This window comes from Pagrus pagrus (genome assembly GCF_965226575.1).
Source record: "Pagrus pagrus genome assembly, chromosome: 8".
Lineage (NCBI taxonomy): Eukaryota > Metazoa > Chordata > Actinopteri > Spariformes > Sparidae > Pagrus > Pagrus pagrus.
The window spans coordinates 9,483,828-9,497,142 of NC_140192.1; the positions used below are offsets into that span (position 1 = coordinate 9,483,828).

At 42.2% G+C, this 13,315-nt stretch overlaps 1 protein-coding gene across 1 annotated transcript; it reads left to right on the forward strand.

Moving 5' to 3' along the window:
• Nucleotides 1-1,281: 1,281 nt before the first annotated feature.
• On the forward strand, nucleotides 1,282-10,342 carry znf366 (zinc finger protein 366; the record flags this gene model as incomplete). Its single annotated transcript, XM_084359911.1, is given in 8 exon segments — nucleotides 1,282-1,433; nucleotides 3,858-3,861; nucleotides 3,864-4,888; nucleotides 4,980-5,147; nucleotides 5,351-5,501; nucleotides 5,986-6,177; nucleotides 8,825-8,999; nucleotides 9,084-10,342. Coding segments are annotated over 8 exon segments (2,451 nt in total). The 3' UTR covers nucleotides 9,668-10,342.
• Nucleotides 10,343-13,315: the final 2,973 nt, after the last annotated feature.

Genomic DNA, 13,315 nt, shown 5'->3' on the forward strand with positions numbered 1-13,315 from the left:
CTAGGTTAGAATATGAAAAAAAAGCCAGTTTCAAAGGTCACGAAATGAAGTTTGTCTCTAAATTCGGCCTGGTGAGCCGCCATGTTGGCTCGGAAGTGCTTTACACAGACCGGATGTTTGTAAACAACCACAGCAACGACAAAAAGACACACACACAGACACACACACACGTACAAATCTTCCTTTCTATTTATAAAATCCTTAATTCCTCACAGGAATTGACGCACACATCGTCCGGGTCTGAGGTTGATTGGTCTCATGAGCTAATTAACACAGTTAATGATCGGCCACAACCCATTAAACAAGGTTTCTCCGTCTCAATGATATGAGCTCAATTATGAGCTCCCTCCTGATCCACTGACTGCCACCTCATCTCAATTAAAAAAAACAAGTTGATAACGTCGTCTTTTGTTCGCCAACTTCGAGCAGGACATTGAGACGCGGGCTGACATTCGTTTATTTAGACTTCAAACCCACAGACACATCGTAAAACTTAACTTAAGTCACCACAAACAAGATGAGCTGTGGTCTTTAAAGTGGTGGAAGCTGGACAATGGGACTCTCTTGCCTCCTTGTGGCTGTGTTGACACATTTGATCTATTTGTGCATTCATTTTTCAGCTACCGGTCTCATCTGTCAGGCTTTTGCAGAAGGTGGACAAAATAACAGGAATACCTTTCATGCAATATTGTGCAATCTATCCTTTAGAAAGAAGAAAGAAAGAAAGAAGCTTTTATCTAAAAAGAAGGAAAGAAAAACTGAACATCAAAAGGTTTCACAGGGGTTAGTGTGTGTTGCAGGGCATTTCTGCTGGATTACATTATATAATACATGTGTTGACATTGCCCTAACACTGTGCACATAAATAACTGACTATTAACTTTATCTCCTAAAAGACCTGAAATACTTTTTAGAGCTGTTCAGAAGCTTAAAATCAGTTTGTATTCCTACTCAGTCATTCCTCACAGACAGATCTCTGAGAAAGAGAAAGGCGGAGGTCATCTGCTGCATGTCACTTCACAGCTGTTAAACATTCAAACTGCATTGTTTTCTGGCGCAACATCTGATCTCGCCTCCCCGCGTTCCTTCCAAAAAGCTGTGCAAAATCCCTATTTCATAGAGAAATGGAGATGTCTATCTAGTGTTTCCTTATTTTTCTGCAGGAAGGCACTAGGCTTGTTGACTTCCTCTCCCCTCCCTTCCTTCCTTCTCTCCGAAGGTACTCATCTGAAAAATGAGAACAAAGTGATTGTTCCTGTTCTCTTTCTTAAGTCACTTCAAATGCTATCCGTGGACGAGCGGCTCATTGTCAGGAGAGTTGCAGCACAAGCAGGAGGGAAGAGAACGCAGGTACGGGTACAACAGCAGCAGCTGCGAGCAGCCACCACTTCAGCCACAGCATCACAGAAAACACACTCGGCTACACTCAGCTGGTAAGTTGAGAGCAGCCACCACTTCGCCGCAGCCTCACACAAACACACACACACTCTTACATGGCACTGACTGGCATGTGAGGAGGGGCTTCAGTTTTTAATGGATTGTTTGGAATGCATGGTGTGGCAAAGTACAGGCTGGGGTCTCTGCACAGTGGGAGAGGTGAGGAGGATAAAAGAACCGGATCAGAACCAGGAGATGGTTTGAACAAGGGATTACTGAACATTTCAGCATGCAAGTGAAAATGTTTGGGAAGAGGCGAAATAACTTTCTTCGTGCTTTCTGCATGTGGTTTATGTTTTCTATACATCACTAACATCCAAGTGCTTGTGTCCCTGTTGTGTGTATTTGCATGGTTTGTTGATATGGAGCGACGTTCCCTGTTTTATTTAAAGATATTCTGCAGAAACAAAATGACACCGTGAGTTGTATAAATGTGATTTTGTGATTTTATCTGCACTGATCATGTTCATCTCATCTCATCTCATCACACCAACATGACTGAGATATTATTCAATCAAAGTATACCATCTGCATGAATCAGAGTCTTATGTGTTAATGGGTGAAAAAGTTGATTATTTAGTAAAAAGTATATTTAGAAAAATAACTTTTAAGACAATTTTCAAGTAAAATACCAAAATATTCCCTCATTTCAGATTCTAAATAGAAAAAAAGACCTTCAAAGATGTCAGGTTGTTAGAAAATAGCAACTTGAGCCCAGCCAATATATCAGTCAGCTGAATTCATCTGTTTATTATTGTTTCAGTGCGCTGATGTCGTTTTAAACTGTTAAATATCCTGCCTGCACTACATATTCTTGTCACAAGTGAGTGATCCTTTTTTTTATTCCCTAATGTTGCATCCACCCCAAAAATCAAGTGTCTATCAGGCTCTAATTGTTACAGTCATTCTCCACTATAGTAAAACTAATATATGAGAAATGATCTGCAGCTTCATGGACAATAAGAACCTTTATTTGCAGAATTGCAGCCCTAAAGATGATAATATGTGTTTTTGTGTGTATTATTATGAAGGAAGAGTCGTTGCTCTATCTGCAACGACCAACAGAGATGTAACCAGATGTGGTTATGGCTACAGTGGTGTTTGGATCACAGCAGTTTCTTATTGATAAGCACCGAGCTATTTACAGGAGTAGTACAGATATGCACCACATTGCTAAGCACGATTTAGACGTCATGCAGAAGTACAGGACAGTTCCCCTCTCAGATTCACTATCTTTTAACCCATGACCATCACCTACACCAAAGTAAGCACGCAGAGACTTCAGTGGAGATATCATTTATAAGTACGTGGCATCTTATCATGTCACATTTTAATTCTTATCAGCTTCTTAATCAACCTCAGACTTCAGGCTGCTCACAGAGATACAGATTGAAAACACCATGTAGCTTTTATCAGTGGGGGAGAAAAAAGGGGAAGCTCTTCCTGGCTATCAGTGCAAACTAAAAAAAAAAAAGATGAACAGAGCAGAGAAAAAAGACAAGGAGAAGCGAAAAGTGTGCGGGAGGTAGAGGTGAACATTTCACTGATAACTTCCTAATTTCAGGAGAGGAGGAGATCTGTGAGAAAGGAAGAAGTGAAAGGTTTCAGGTTGAAAACCAAAATGTGTGGGTGTATACTGTTCTCTATGTGTGCCCGGTTACTTTTCTTTCCACAGAAACCTTCAAAGAAACAGTTTCATGTCATAAGTAAAACCAGACGCAGAGGCATTGGATTCACTTTTGTAAACCTTTCCTACGAATGACGGGTCTGGTTTTGAGGGCTGCACTTATAATTTAGAGGAAAGTACATATTTGAGGTTCCTACTCTACTTCATTTTTCTACTTTACTAAATTGATTTAACAACTATAGGTACCAGTCGATAATGACTTTGGCCTCTTGTCTGTGAGGTTTCAGCAGGTCCATCAAATAGACCCTCAGTAGGATGTTCAATGCAGGACTTTTACTTGTAATGGAGTATTTTACATTGTGGCAAGCTATTTGATACCTAAAGGAGTATTCCACCACATCAGCGTTGCACTTCCACAACATTGTCAAACTCACAATGACCAGTTTAAAGAAAAAAGGATCAGAAACGATGCAGCAGAACAGAAAGAGATTATACCACGCGTTCTTCTTCCTTGTCATAAGCTCACGTCGACATTGCCCACAATGCAACTTGACCACAGACGGTTCAGTCTGAGATTTGAGGGTGTGTGAAATGAACTCTGTTATCATTTTTCAGTTGCAAACTTGTAGTCTTGGGACCCATTCAATGCAAGGCAGCACATTTCATGCAGCGGCCCCAAGAGCCCCAACATACTTTGTACAACTTTTTTGTAGTCCCTCAGACCCTTTACGTAAAGGATCTGAATACCTCTTCCACCACAATAACTAACTTCAACCATCTCTTCTTTTCAAAGGGAAAGAAGATGGAAACAGACAGAGTTCATTATTCACCAGCAAGAAGTCCTCCTCTCAGAGATGAGCTCAGACAGGCATCTCAGCACAGTTTCTACCTAAGCCCACCTCCGCTTTACATTAAGCCTCCAAAATTCTCCCCTCCCAGATACCCCAACATATCACCCACCAGAGACACCTACAGTGCGTTCAGCCCACCTGCTTTCTATCCCATGCTTGGCCCCGGTTATTCACAAAAGGAAGGATCCCAAAAACGCAAAAGAACTCCTTTCAAAATGGACGCCCCAGAAGGTGAAGCTCCTGATAGAGCAGCAGAGGAGGCAGAAGAAAGCAGCAGAAAGAAGACGGTGGACCTCACCCACATCCCGTTCTCCCTCCCACATCGCCCCATGCTTTCCCCAACCCCGAAGCCCATGCCTGGTATGATTGAACTTAACAGACTGCAGCTTCATCACAGATCACCAGGTATGACTTTACCTGTGCAGGTGAAACAGGAGCCTCTCAGTCCTTCCCCTGTTTGGCCTCCCTCTCCCCTCCTTCTCCACCCTCCCTACTTCCCATCTCTCCACCACAGCCTCCTCCCGTACCCCTTCTTCATGCCTGGCCCCGTCATGCACCTCTCCCCTGGCTCTTTCTACCCCAGAGAGGACCTCCACCTCAGGCATCGCAGCCGTGAAGGACCTCCTCGCAGTGGGGCGACCAGTGCTGAAAAGCTTGGTCTGAACGTCCACGTGGATGACAGTTATTATGTAGATGTGGGAGGAGATCAGAAGAGATGGAAGTGTCGCATGTGTGAGAAGTCCTACACCTCTAAGTACAACCTGGTCACGCACATCCTTGGGCACAACGGCATCAAGCCGCATGGATGCCACCTGTGTGGGAAGCTGTTCAAGCAGCTGAGCCACCTGCACACTCACCTGCTCACCCACCAGGGCATGAGGCCCCACAAGTGCACGGTGTGCCACAAGGCCTTCACTCAGACCAGCCACCTGAAGAGACACATGATGCAGCACAGTGATGTGAAGCCATACAGGTACGTGATTTGTAGCATGTTTTTTTCTGCTTCTTGTTGTTTTGAGCTGCTCTGTTTTTATTCTAATCTTTCACTTTACCTGCCCCTCCAGCTGCAGTGTGTGCGGCAGAGGTTTCGCTTACCCCAGTGAGCTTCGCGCCCACGAGCTGAAGCACGAGAAAGGCCAGGAGAACGTATGTGTGGAGTGTGGTCTGGATTTCCCCACGCTGGCCCAACTGAAGAGGCACCTGACCGCCCACCGTGGCCCCACCCTGTACAGGTGAGCACAAAAACCAACTGTCCCTTTGCTAAAACATCTAAATGATTGTGATTTAAGCAAAATCACAACAGTGGTATCACTTTTCCCATTTAATTCCTCGTCAAGAACGCAAACAAGTAAATCTCCAAAATGTTGAAGGACTCTGTTGTCTCTGTTCTCTCTTCGGCTCTGTAAAGAGGTTTTTGCACCTGTTGTCCCCGCAGGTGTGCAGAGTGCCAGAAGACTTTCCAGTACCCGAGCCAGCTTCAGAACCACATGATGAAACACAAAGACATCAGACCGTACATCTGCAGTGAGTGTGGGATGGAGTTCATCCAGTCACACCACCTGAAACAGCACACGCTCACTCACAAAGTAGGTTTAATTAGGAGGGTGGCGAGAAAAGACAGCCTTTGTCGATGTCTTTTGACAGGGGTTGGAAGTGAAAGCATGTTTTTTTGGCATCAAACAGAGTTATCATTTTGCTGTCACACATTTTTATTAATGCTTTTGCACATTTTGGACAGTGAAGATTGCTGAAAGAGTTTGGACACTAGCCAAGCATGTTGTTTTGGCAGCTGTCTCAAAGCAATTGCCCCTTAAATTCTGTCTCTTGGACCTATTTTATCCACTTAGCACCAAGTTTTCTTGGCATCATTCTATACACCTTTCCCCCAAAAAGGACGTATTTGGTATCTATGAAAACTTTGAGATCCTCAGAAAACATTAAAATAAAGATAGCAAAGTAGAGCTCAGTGGGATTTTAGAGGCTAGAATAACCAGAATTTTAAGCAGAAGACACACTCGTCTGTTGACCACATTTCTCACACCACTACTTCCACATTCTCTTGTTCTTCAGGGGGTGAAGGAGCACAAGTGTCGCATCTGCGGGCGTGAGTTCACCCTGTTAGCCAACATGAAGCGTCATGTCCTCATCCACACCAACATACGGGCCTACCAGTGCCACATGTGCTTCAAGAGCTTCGTCCAAAAACAGACTCTCAAGGCTCACATGATCGTCCACTCGGACATCAAGCCATATAAATGCAAGGTTGGTCAAACTTAACACAGCACGTGTTAATCTTATTTGTTCTCTTGTTGAGAGTAAGAGGGGAAGATCGATACAACTCTCATGTCTTTACAGTAAAGAAAAATGACATATGTTCAAGTGGCTGGTATGACTCTTAATGGGAGTTAGAGGCTGATGGATGGGTCAACAACCATGACCCAAAACGACCACGTTTTTCTTATGGTTTCTTACCAGCAGTCATCATGGCCTTTTTAAACCATCACCGTACATGTGCTCTATGTCACAGTTGGTAGCATTTTACATGCATCGATCCCTTTTTTATTTAGAAATTGAGTCCGCCAACATGAACTAACGACCGGATTCCAGCACAACGCAGAAGGTCCACAGATCCCCCTTAACGATGTGGTTATTATTGTAACCATGACTACAAAGGTAACCTTAACAAGGTACCTGAAAAACAATGTTTAGCACAACCTAGCCATGTCACTTTTTTTTGCCTAAACCTAGCCAAACCTTAGCACTGTTGTTCTGAAAGGCAGTTACTAACAGCAGTCAGTGAGCTTAGCTTAGCTTAGCTTAGCTTAGCTCAAAGACTGGAAACAGAGGAAAACAGCTAGCCTTGCTGTGTCTGAAGGCAGCAAAATCTGTCTTCACTAGCACTTCTAAATCTCACAAATTGTCACGTTATATTGCATTTCTTTTATCCGTACAAAATGTGATATGCAGGAGGTTATGGCAGATTTGTTACTTTTGGACAGAGCAGTGTAGCTATTTTACTTTGTGTCCAGTTTTTGTGTGAAGCTAAGCTAACTGCCTTCTTGCTGTAGCTTCAGATTTAGCGTCAGACTTGGGAGTGGTATTGATCTTCTTATCTCACTCTCCGCCAGACGCTTTTTTTGCAAAACTACTCCTTTAATATCCACTCCTTTTCCTGTAAGGTGGATAAAGGCATCAACGCTCCAGATGCTGTACTATAAACAAAATGTAGCAATGCGTACTTAATCGCACTCAAGATCCAAATGTGTAATATCTTAGTGGTAGCTGCTATTAAAGGATTTCCCCACTTTTCTGGAGTGTCTGTTTTGACCTTGGTGTTTTGGTCCGCGGACTGAGACGATGACCAGATAGCAGAGAGGCTTTTGGCAGTAGGACCCTCCTCGTCCATAGGAAGGATATCGCCGCACAAACTGCCTCTCTAACAATGGCCCCCCAGCCTCCCCGGAGAACAGGGCCCTCAAATAGATTTCATCTTGCTTTCTCTGCTGCTGGAGGGAGCTTCCTGTTTTCTCACGGTCCTCTTGGACAGTTTACAGTCCCTCTCTCCTCCTGAAGGAAAGGACCACCCTAATAAAAAAGAATGCAGAGGAAGGACAGCGCAGGAGCTGCCCTTCCCTGTTCTCCTCCTGGCCCTGTCTCGATGTTGCTTCCTTTCTCTCTCTCTCTTTCTGTTTTTCTTGTGTGTGTGTGTCTGCCAGTGAGAGAGAGAGGGAGAGAGAGAGGGGGGAAGACAAAGAGGAAACGAGGAAAACAAGGATAGAAGGAGGGAGACAGGGTGTGTGCATGTGTGTGTGTCTATGTGTGAATGCCTGCGCATTCATTCATGATTACGTGTAGCTCTATAACCAGGCATTCAGCAAAAATTAGTCATCTAACAAAGGAGCTTTGGCAGAGGAGGAAAAATAATAGGTGGAAGGTGTTGGCCTATTGTTTTTGTATCCTCAAATAGTGTTTACTGCAGCCAGTGGTGGGAGGTAACTGAGTATAATTACTCAAGTACTGCGCTTACATGCAATTCAGAGGGATTGCATGGTTGTTTTTACTCACTCAAGTGCATTTATTTTACTGCTGGATTGAGAATTGACATATAAAACATATCATAAGCCTCTTAAATATGCTCATATGTCACTGTACAATGTGCTAACAGTATACAGATTAGTAAAATTAGTACTTTTTTCTTCTACAAGGAACTTTGTATTCTGTTGATTCTGGCCGACAATGTGGAAAAAAGTTGATGAAGCTAAGTAAATGTTGGTTTTGTGCCGTGCCACCAAACTACAAAGCAGCGTCTTCCCTCAGGCTGTGAGCCTCTTCAATTTATCCTCACTAAAACACCATTAAAAAATTGTTTTATTTCCGACCTAATGACAGGAATTATGTAATAATGATGCAGAAATAGCCAATCTTCGCGCTGATGGTCTTGTATGCTTATGTTGATGGCATCAGCATTAAATTGAACCTGTTTCATCACCAGTTAAAAGCTTCTTGTATTATGTTAAAGTTACATTTTTAAACAGAGTAAATTAGAACTCAAGTATTGATACTTTTAATTAAAAGAAAAGTTAGACATTCTCAGAAATATGCTTTGCAAGGATTAAGACGAAAAGATACCACTCTCACATATGCTTGTAAATATGTAGCTTTAGCCAACAGCCATTTAGCTTAGCTTAGCATAAAGACAAGAAAAAGTGGGAAACAGCTAGCCTGGTTCTCTCCAAACAAAATACACTTACCAGCACCTCTAATGCTCACAAATCGACACGTAATGTCTTGTTAGTTTCATCCATACAAAAATGGAATTGTACGTTGCTGGTGATGTTGTGTTAAATTTGCTGGATTTCTTACTTTGCTAATGAGAACTTGCCTTAAACTTCCCTCTTTTGTCTTTCAGCTTTGTGGGAAGGAGTTCAACAGGATGCACAACCTGATGGGCCACATGCACCTCCACTCAGACAGCAAACCCTTCAAATGCCTTTACTGCCCGAGCAAGTTCACGCTGAAGGGAAACCTCACCAGACACATGAAGGTCAAACACGGCGTCATGGACAGAGGGCTGGATGAAAGATGTAAGGATGCACGAAACATAAATGGTTTATGCATTTTTTCATGCAAAAGTTGATTGATGTAATTAATTATGTCTCTGACTTCAGTGTTTAGGCAAAGAGGACGATTCTGCCTTTCCAGCCCCATGGGCCTCCTCACCCGCTTCAGCCAAGAGGAGCCGTTTGACCTTTCCCAGAAGCCTTCAGGCCTGCCCAGCCTCCGCCTCTCCCAGTCTGATGGCGAGAGCGTCCCTGGAAGCTCGTGTCAGGAGGAGGATGAGGAGAGTTTGTACAGGAGGAGCCAGTACAGCCCCGAGGTGGACCAACAGGAGCTGGAGGAGAGAGGGCAGGGGTCCCCAGCTGAACTAAGGCCAGAGGAGAAGCAGAAAGAAATGTATCAGCACGGTTTAGATGAGAGGGAGTCAGGGAATGAGGGAGACGCTGTCGATCCCAGAGGTGACAAGATGCACCTCTTAAAGTCAGAAGAGATGGCAGATGAATCTGATTCAGAGCTGGGCGACCAGGAGTACGATCATGAGGCAGGTCGACGACAGTCCTACGATTATGACTCTGATTCAGAGCTAGAAGATTACCAAGAGATAGATGAGACAGAGCAGAGCAAACAGCACCAGACTAGATTGGAGAAAGGCGAATACATGGATTCAGAAGAAGAAGAAGAAGACAAAGAATGATCATTTTTAGTCAGAGAATGAGAAGAAGATGCAGTATTTAGGGAAGGCAGATGTGTTTCTTTGACAGGAAAATGGAGAGGATGTTCAGGAGACACACCCCTGAGGAGAGAGGAAAGAGTGGAGGTCTTTAAATAAAACTGATTATGGAGGATGTGGTGTAGTAGCTTAGCATGACAAAAAAAAAAATAGGAAGACATCATCTTTATTAATAAGAGCGACTGAAATACAAAACTGTGAAGAATACAGAACATATCGTACTCTGATTAATGAGTCACTGACAGGATGACAGGGAGGACAATGTGCATTTATGAGTAGAAAAGTCTGATTAGGGTGCAGCTTTTTGTAAATAAAACGCCGAAATGTATTTAATAATTTAGTTTTTTACAATCATTTTGCAATACCCACTCAAATATGTAATTTTGATTTCATTTTTACTCCGTTGTCTGTTATATTAAAATCAAAAATATGTTATTGCTCAAATCATTGTGCATGTTTTATGGTTATTTGAGTGTCTTTCTAAAATAAACTGTGATTTTGCTCCTTTTTTTATGTCTTCTGTTTAGATTTTTTTAATCAACATGCCTTTGTCAGTGTTTATATTGTACGGCAGTGTAATGGTGGTCTGCAAGATAAATGCTAAAATAAAAGCTTGAAAACACAAACCTGTGCACTAAACCTGAAGCTTGTGGTTTTTTTTACGCCTTATAAACATTCCTGTGAATAATCTGAAAGAATTCGAGCCCTGGTAGTAAGTGTCAGTCCTCTCCGTCTGACACGTACTTCACCAAACCAGAGATGATTGCTGTGGCTTTTCAAAAAGCTTGCCTTTCTCCCCCCAGCTTCTCTTTCAAAGTAGAGGAAGAGGAAGAGAAAACACCTCTCCCCTTCTCTCTTTTAGGTTGTGATCAAACGGCAGTGACGGACACAGTGGGTGTCCCAGACAAAGGCTTCGTATGTCTGTATGACTCAGAACAAAGCATTGTTTCTGCTCATTGCAGAAGCTCCACTGAAAATAGAAATACTACTCAAAGGAAAGAGAAAGTTTCATGGAAAAAAGTAGAGGAAGGTGCATTATCATTCAGTGCATCATGTGGGGTATCTCACATGTATCTAATCGCTACAAGGAAGTAACTGAGCAAAGAATAATTAAAAGTATTGTTTGGAGCATTTCAATCCACACTGATGGGCGATAGATTCACCTCATACTTCACATTAATGTGCCAGTTCAGGTAAACATTGAGTCATTTCTTGTCAGATGAAATGCAGAACAACAGCTTCTCGTTTTCTACCAGTGACGACCACCGTGTCCTACAGGGCGAAACTGCAAACAGTTTGAGGAAGTTCTCACATCCTCCTCTCCTTTCCTTTCCTCACCTACACGTTTCAATCCCAACCGCTGGGCTCAGAGACGAACCGTCAGCAGCATCACATTGTGCAACCTCTGAGGGACACTGTGTCTCTGAGGCCGAACGAAAGAAGGTGTTTCAGGAAACTCTACCTCTCCTGTGTGATTTTCATGAACTGAAACTTTACAGACCATGAGAATCAAATCGCACAGGCACACAGGAGAACAGGTAAACCATTGTCTGATGGGAATATGAGTCATGAAGTGAGAAACAGTTGGTGTTCTGCTTTGCAGTGAAAAGCCAACACATTTACCATAACCATGACAAGATGACAAGAAGGTGTCTCTATAGGAAAAGGACAAATCACAGTTTATAAATCAGTGTGTTTTGTACGACACAGAGATAATTAAAGTGCTTCAAACTGTGGGATTCATAGGCTACTGAACAAAAAGTTAAAATATAGTTGATGCTACACATTTACACTATAAATTCAAGGCAACTGTCCTGAGTTTTACGAGCAAAAACTTCTGTATTTCAAAAATTGTTGAGACTGAAATCTTTTATAATTTTTCTTCAAAACATGAGATTTTTATTTTACTGTGTGCTCAATAATACTGGTGATGGCCTTAAACAGTGTAGTAAAACTGGTGGTTTCTTCTACATAATAACTCCAAGAAATGTTAAATCAAAACTCTCCCTGATGCTCTCCATCATCACCTGCAGTCAAATATGGCAACATTTTAACCCAGTGACAAATATGTACATAACACTATAAACTAAGGTTAACCATCAGTCTATAGCGTTGGTGTTTTTCCATTGCCTTGGTGTTGCATCTGAGGATGTGATGTGATGCTTATGGATACTTGTGCGGTCAACATTGTCGTACATTAGATGCTGACTCTTTTCGTGTTGTCACCTCTGTAGCAGCCAAGGCTTTGCCTTTTTGATGCACCATCAAACAATTTTTTTACACCCACAAACATCTCCTCCGACCTCATACGATCACCTGGTTACACTGCTTGAAATCGCATAAGTTGAAGACTGTTTTAATGTTGTTTTTTGTGATGATTTGTCCCCTAAGATCCACTGGCTTAGTCAAATATCGGGCTAATAATAATAATAGTAATAAAGATTCTTTAAAAACAATCTCCACTCCTCGTGGCAGCACTGATTTATTTTGGGTTAAACAAGGTGATGTCAAGTTGTACATTACAGGGTGGTGCCCATCCTGTTTCATTTCCAACAAAATGTGCTTGTTATGTAAGTCGACACATTACTGCACTGCATTTTTTTTTTTCACTGCAAGTGTGATGCTATACAACATGTACTTTCATGTATATGATATATATACAAATCATAGAAGGGAATCTTCTTAAGTATTTCATGTCAAAGAAATTCACAGATTTAGTTCGACTGAGCCAGAATATCATCTTAACTAAATTTATTTTACTCATTTGGTTTAATTTACACATTCTCTGACGTCTTAATATCATAACGCATACATTTATCTATTTTGTTTTCTACTATTACGGGTATGCTGTATGAGCTTGTGGATTGAGCTTCATACACAGAAACTGTACACTATATTGTTTCTTATTGCTGAGAAGAGCTACCGCACCAAAATCCCTTGTCATCATGTAAAAAAAAAAGTCTTACACTGCATTTTTTGTGTCACATGTCGCCCTTTCTCACGTACTGATTCAAACATTTCTGTCCTATAACATACGGCGCCGTGGCTGTGAAATACAAAGGAGGCAGACGGGGGGATGCACATAACGGAGATAATGAAAAACGAATACTTCTCAATTCTTTGCATCACTGAACCACATCCACCTTTTTTAGATGAGGAGAATAGTGTGGCAGGAAGCTTCAGATAGGATTTTTTGATGGAAAGCGAGTTTTGCAACAACAAGAAGACAAAGTTGGGCAGCAACAAATCACGACAAACGATGAATAGAAAATATTAGACACCATTCACTCCTGAAAAAGATAGCTGTATCCAGAGTTGTGCATGTAGATGTGTTTACTTCCTGTCAGTTCTCTCTAGTGCAGCTCGAGTAAGAGCTTCCTGTTTTGCTGGTGAGAAAACGAGATGGTGCTAAAATTCTTCCACGTTTTGTTTAACAAAACTGTCCCACCCCAGTCTCAACCTGTCACCTCCTTTGAGCCACAGCCAAGGAGCTTACTGTAATTTAATTATAGCAGAGACTGAATGGAGAATCAAAAAGAGTGAGAGGTCAGAGAGGACAACAGCACAAATAAACACATGTTTACACTCAACAACTCAGCTCCCAAGTTAGGG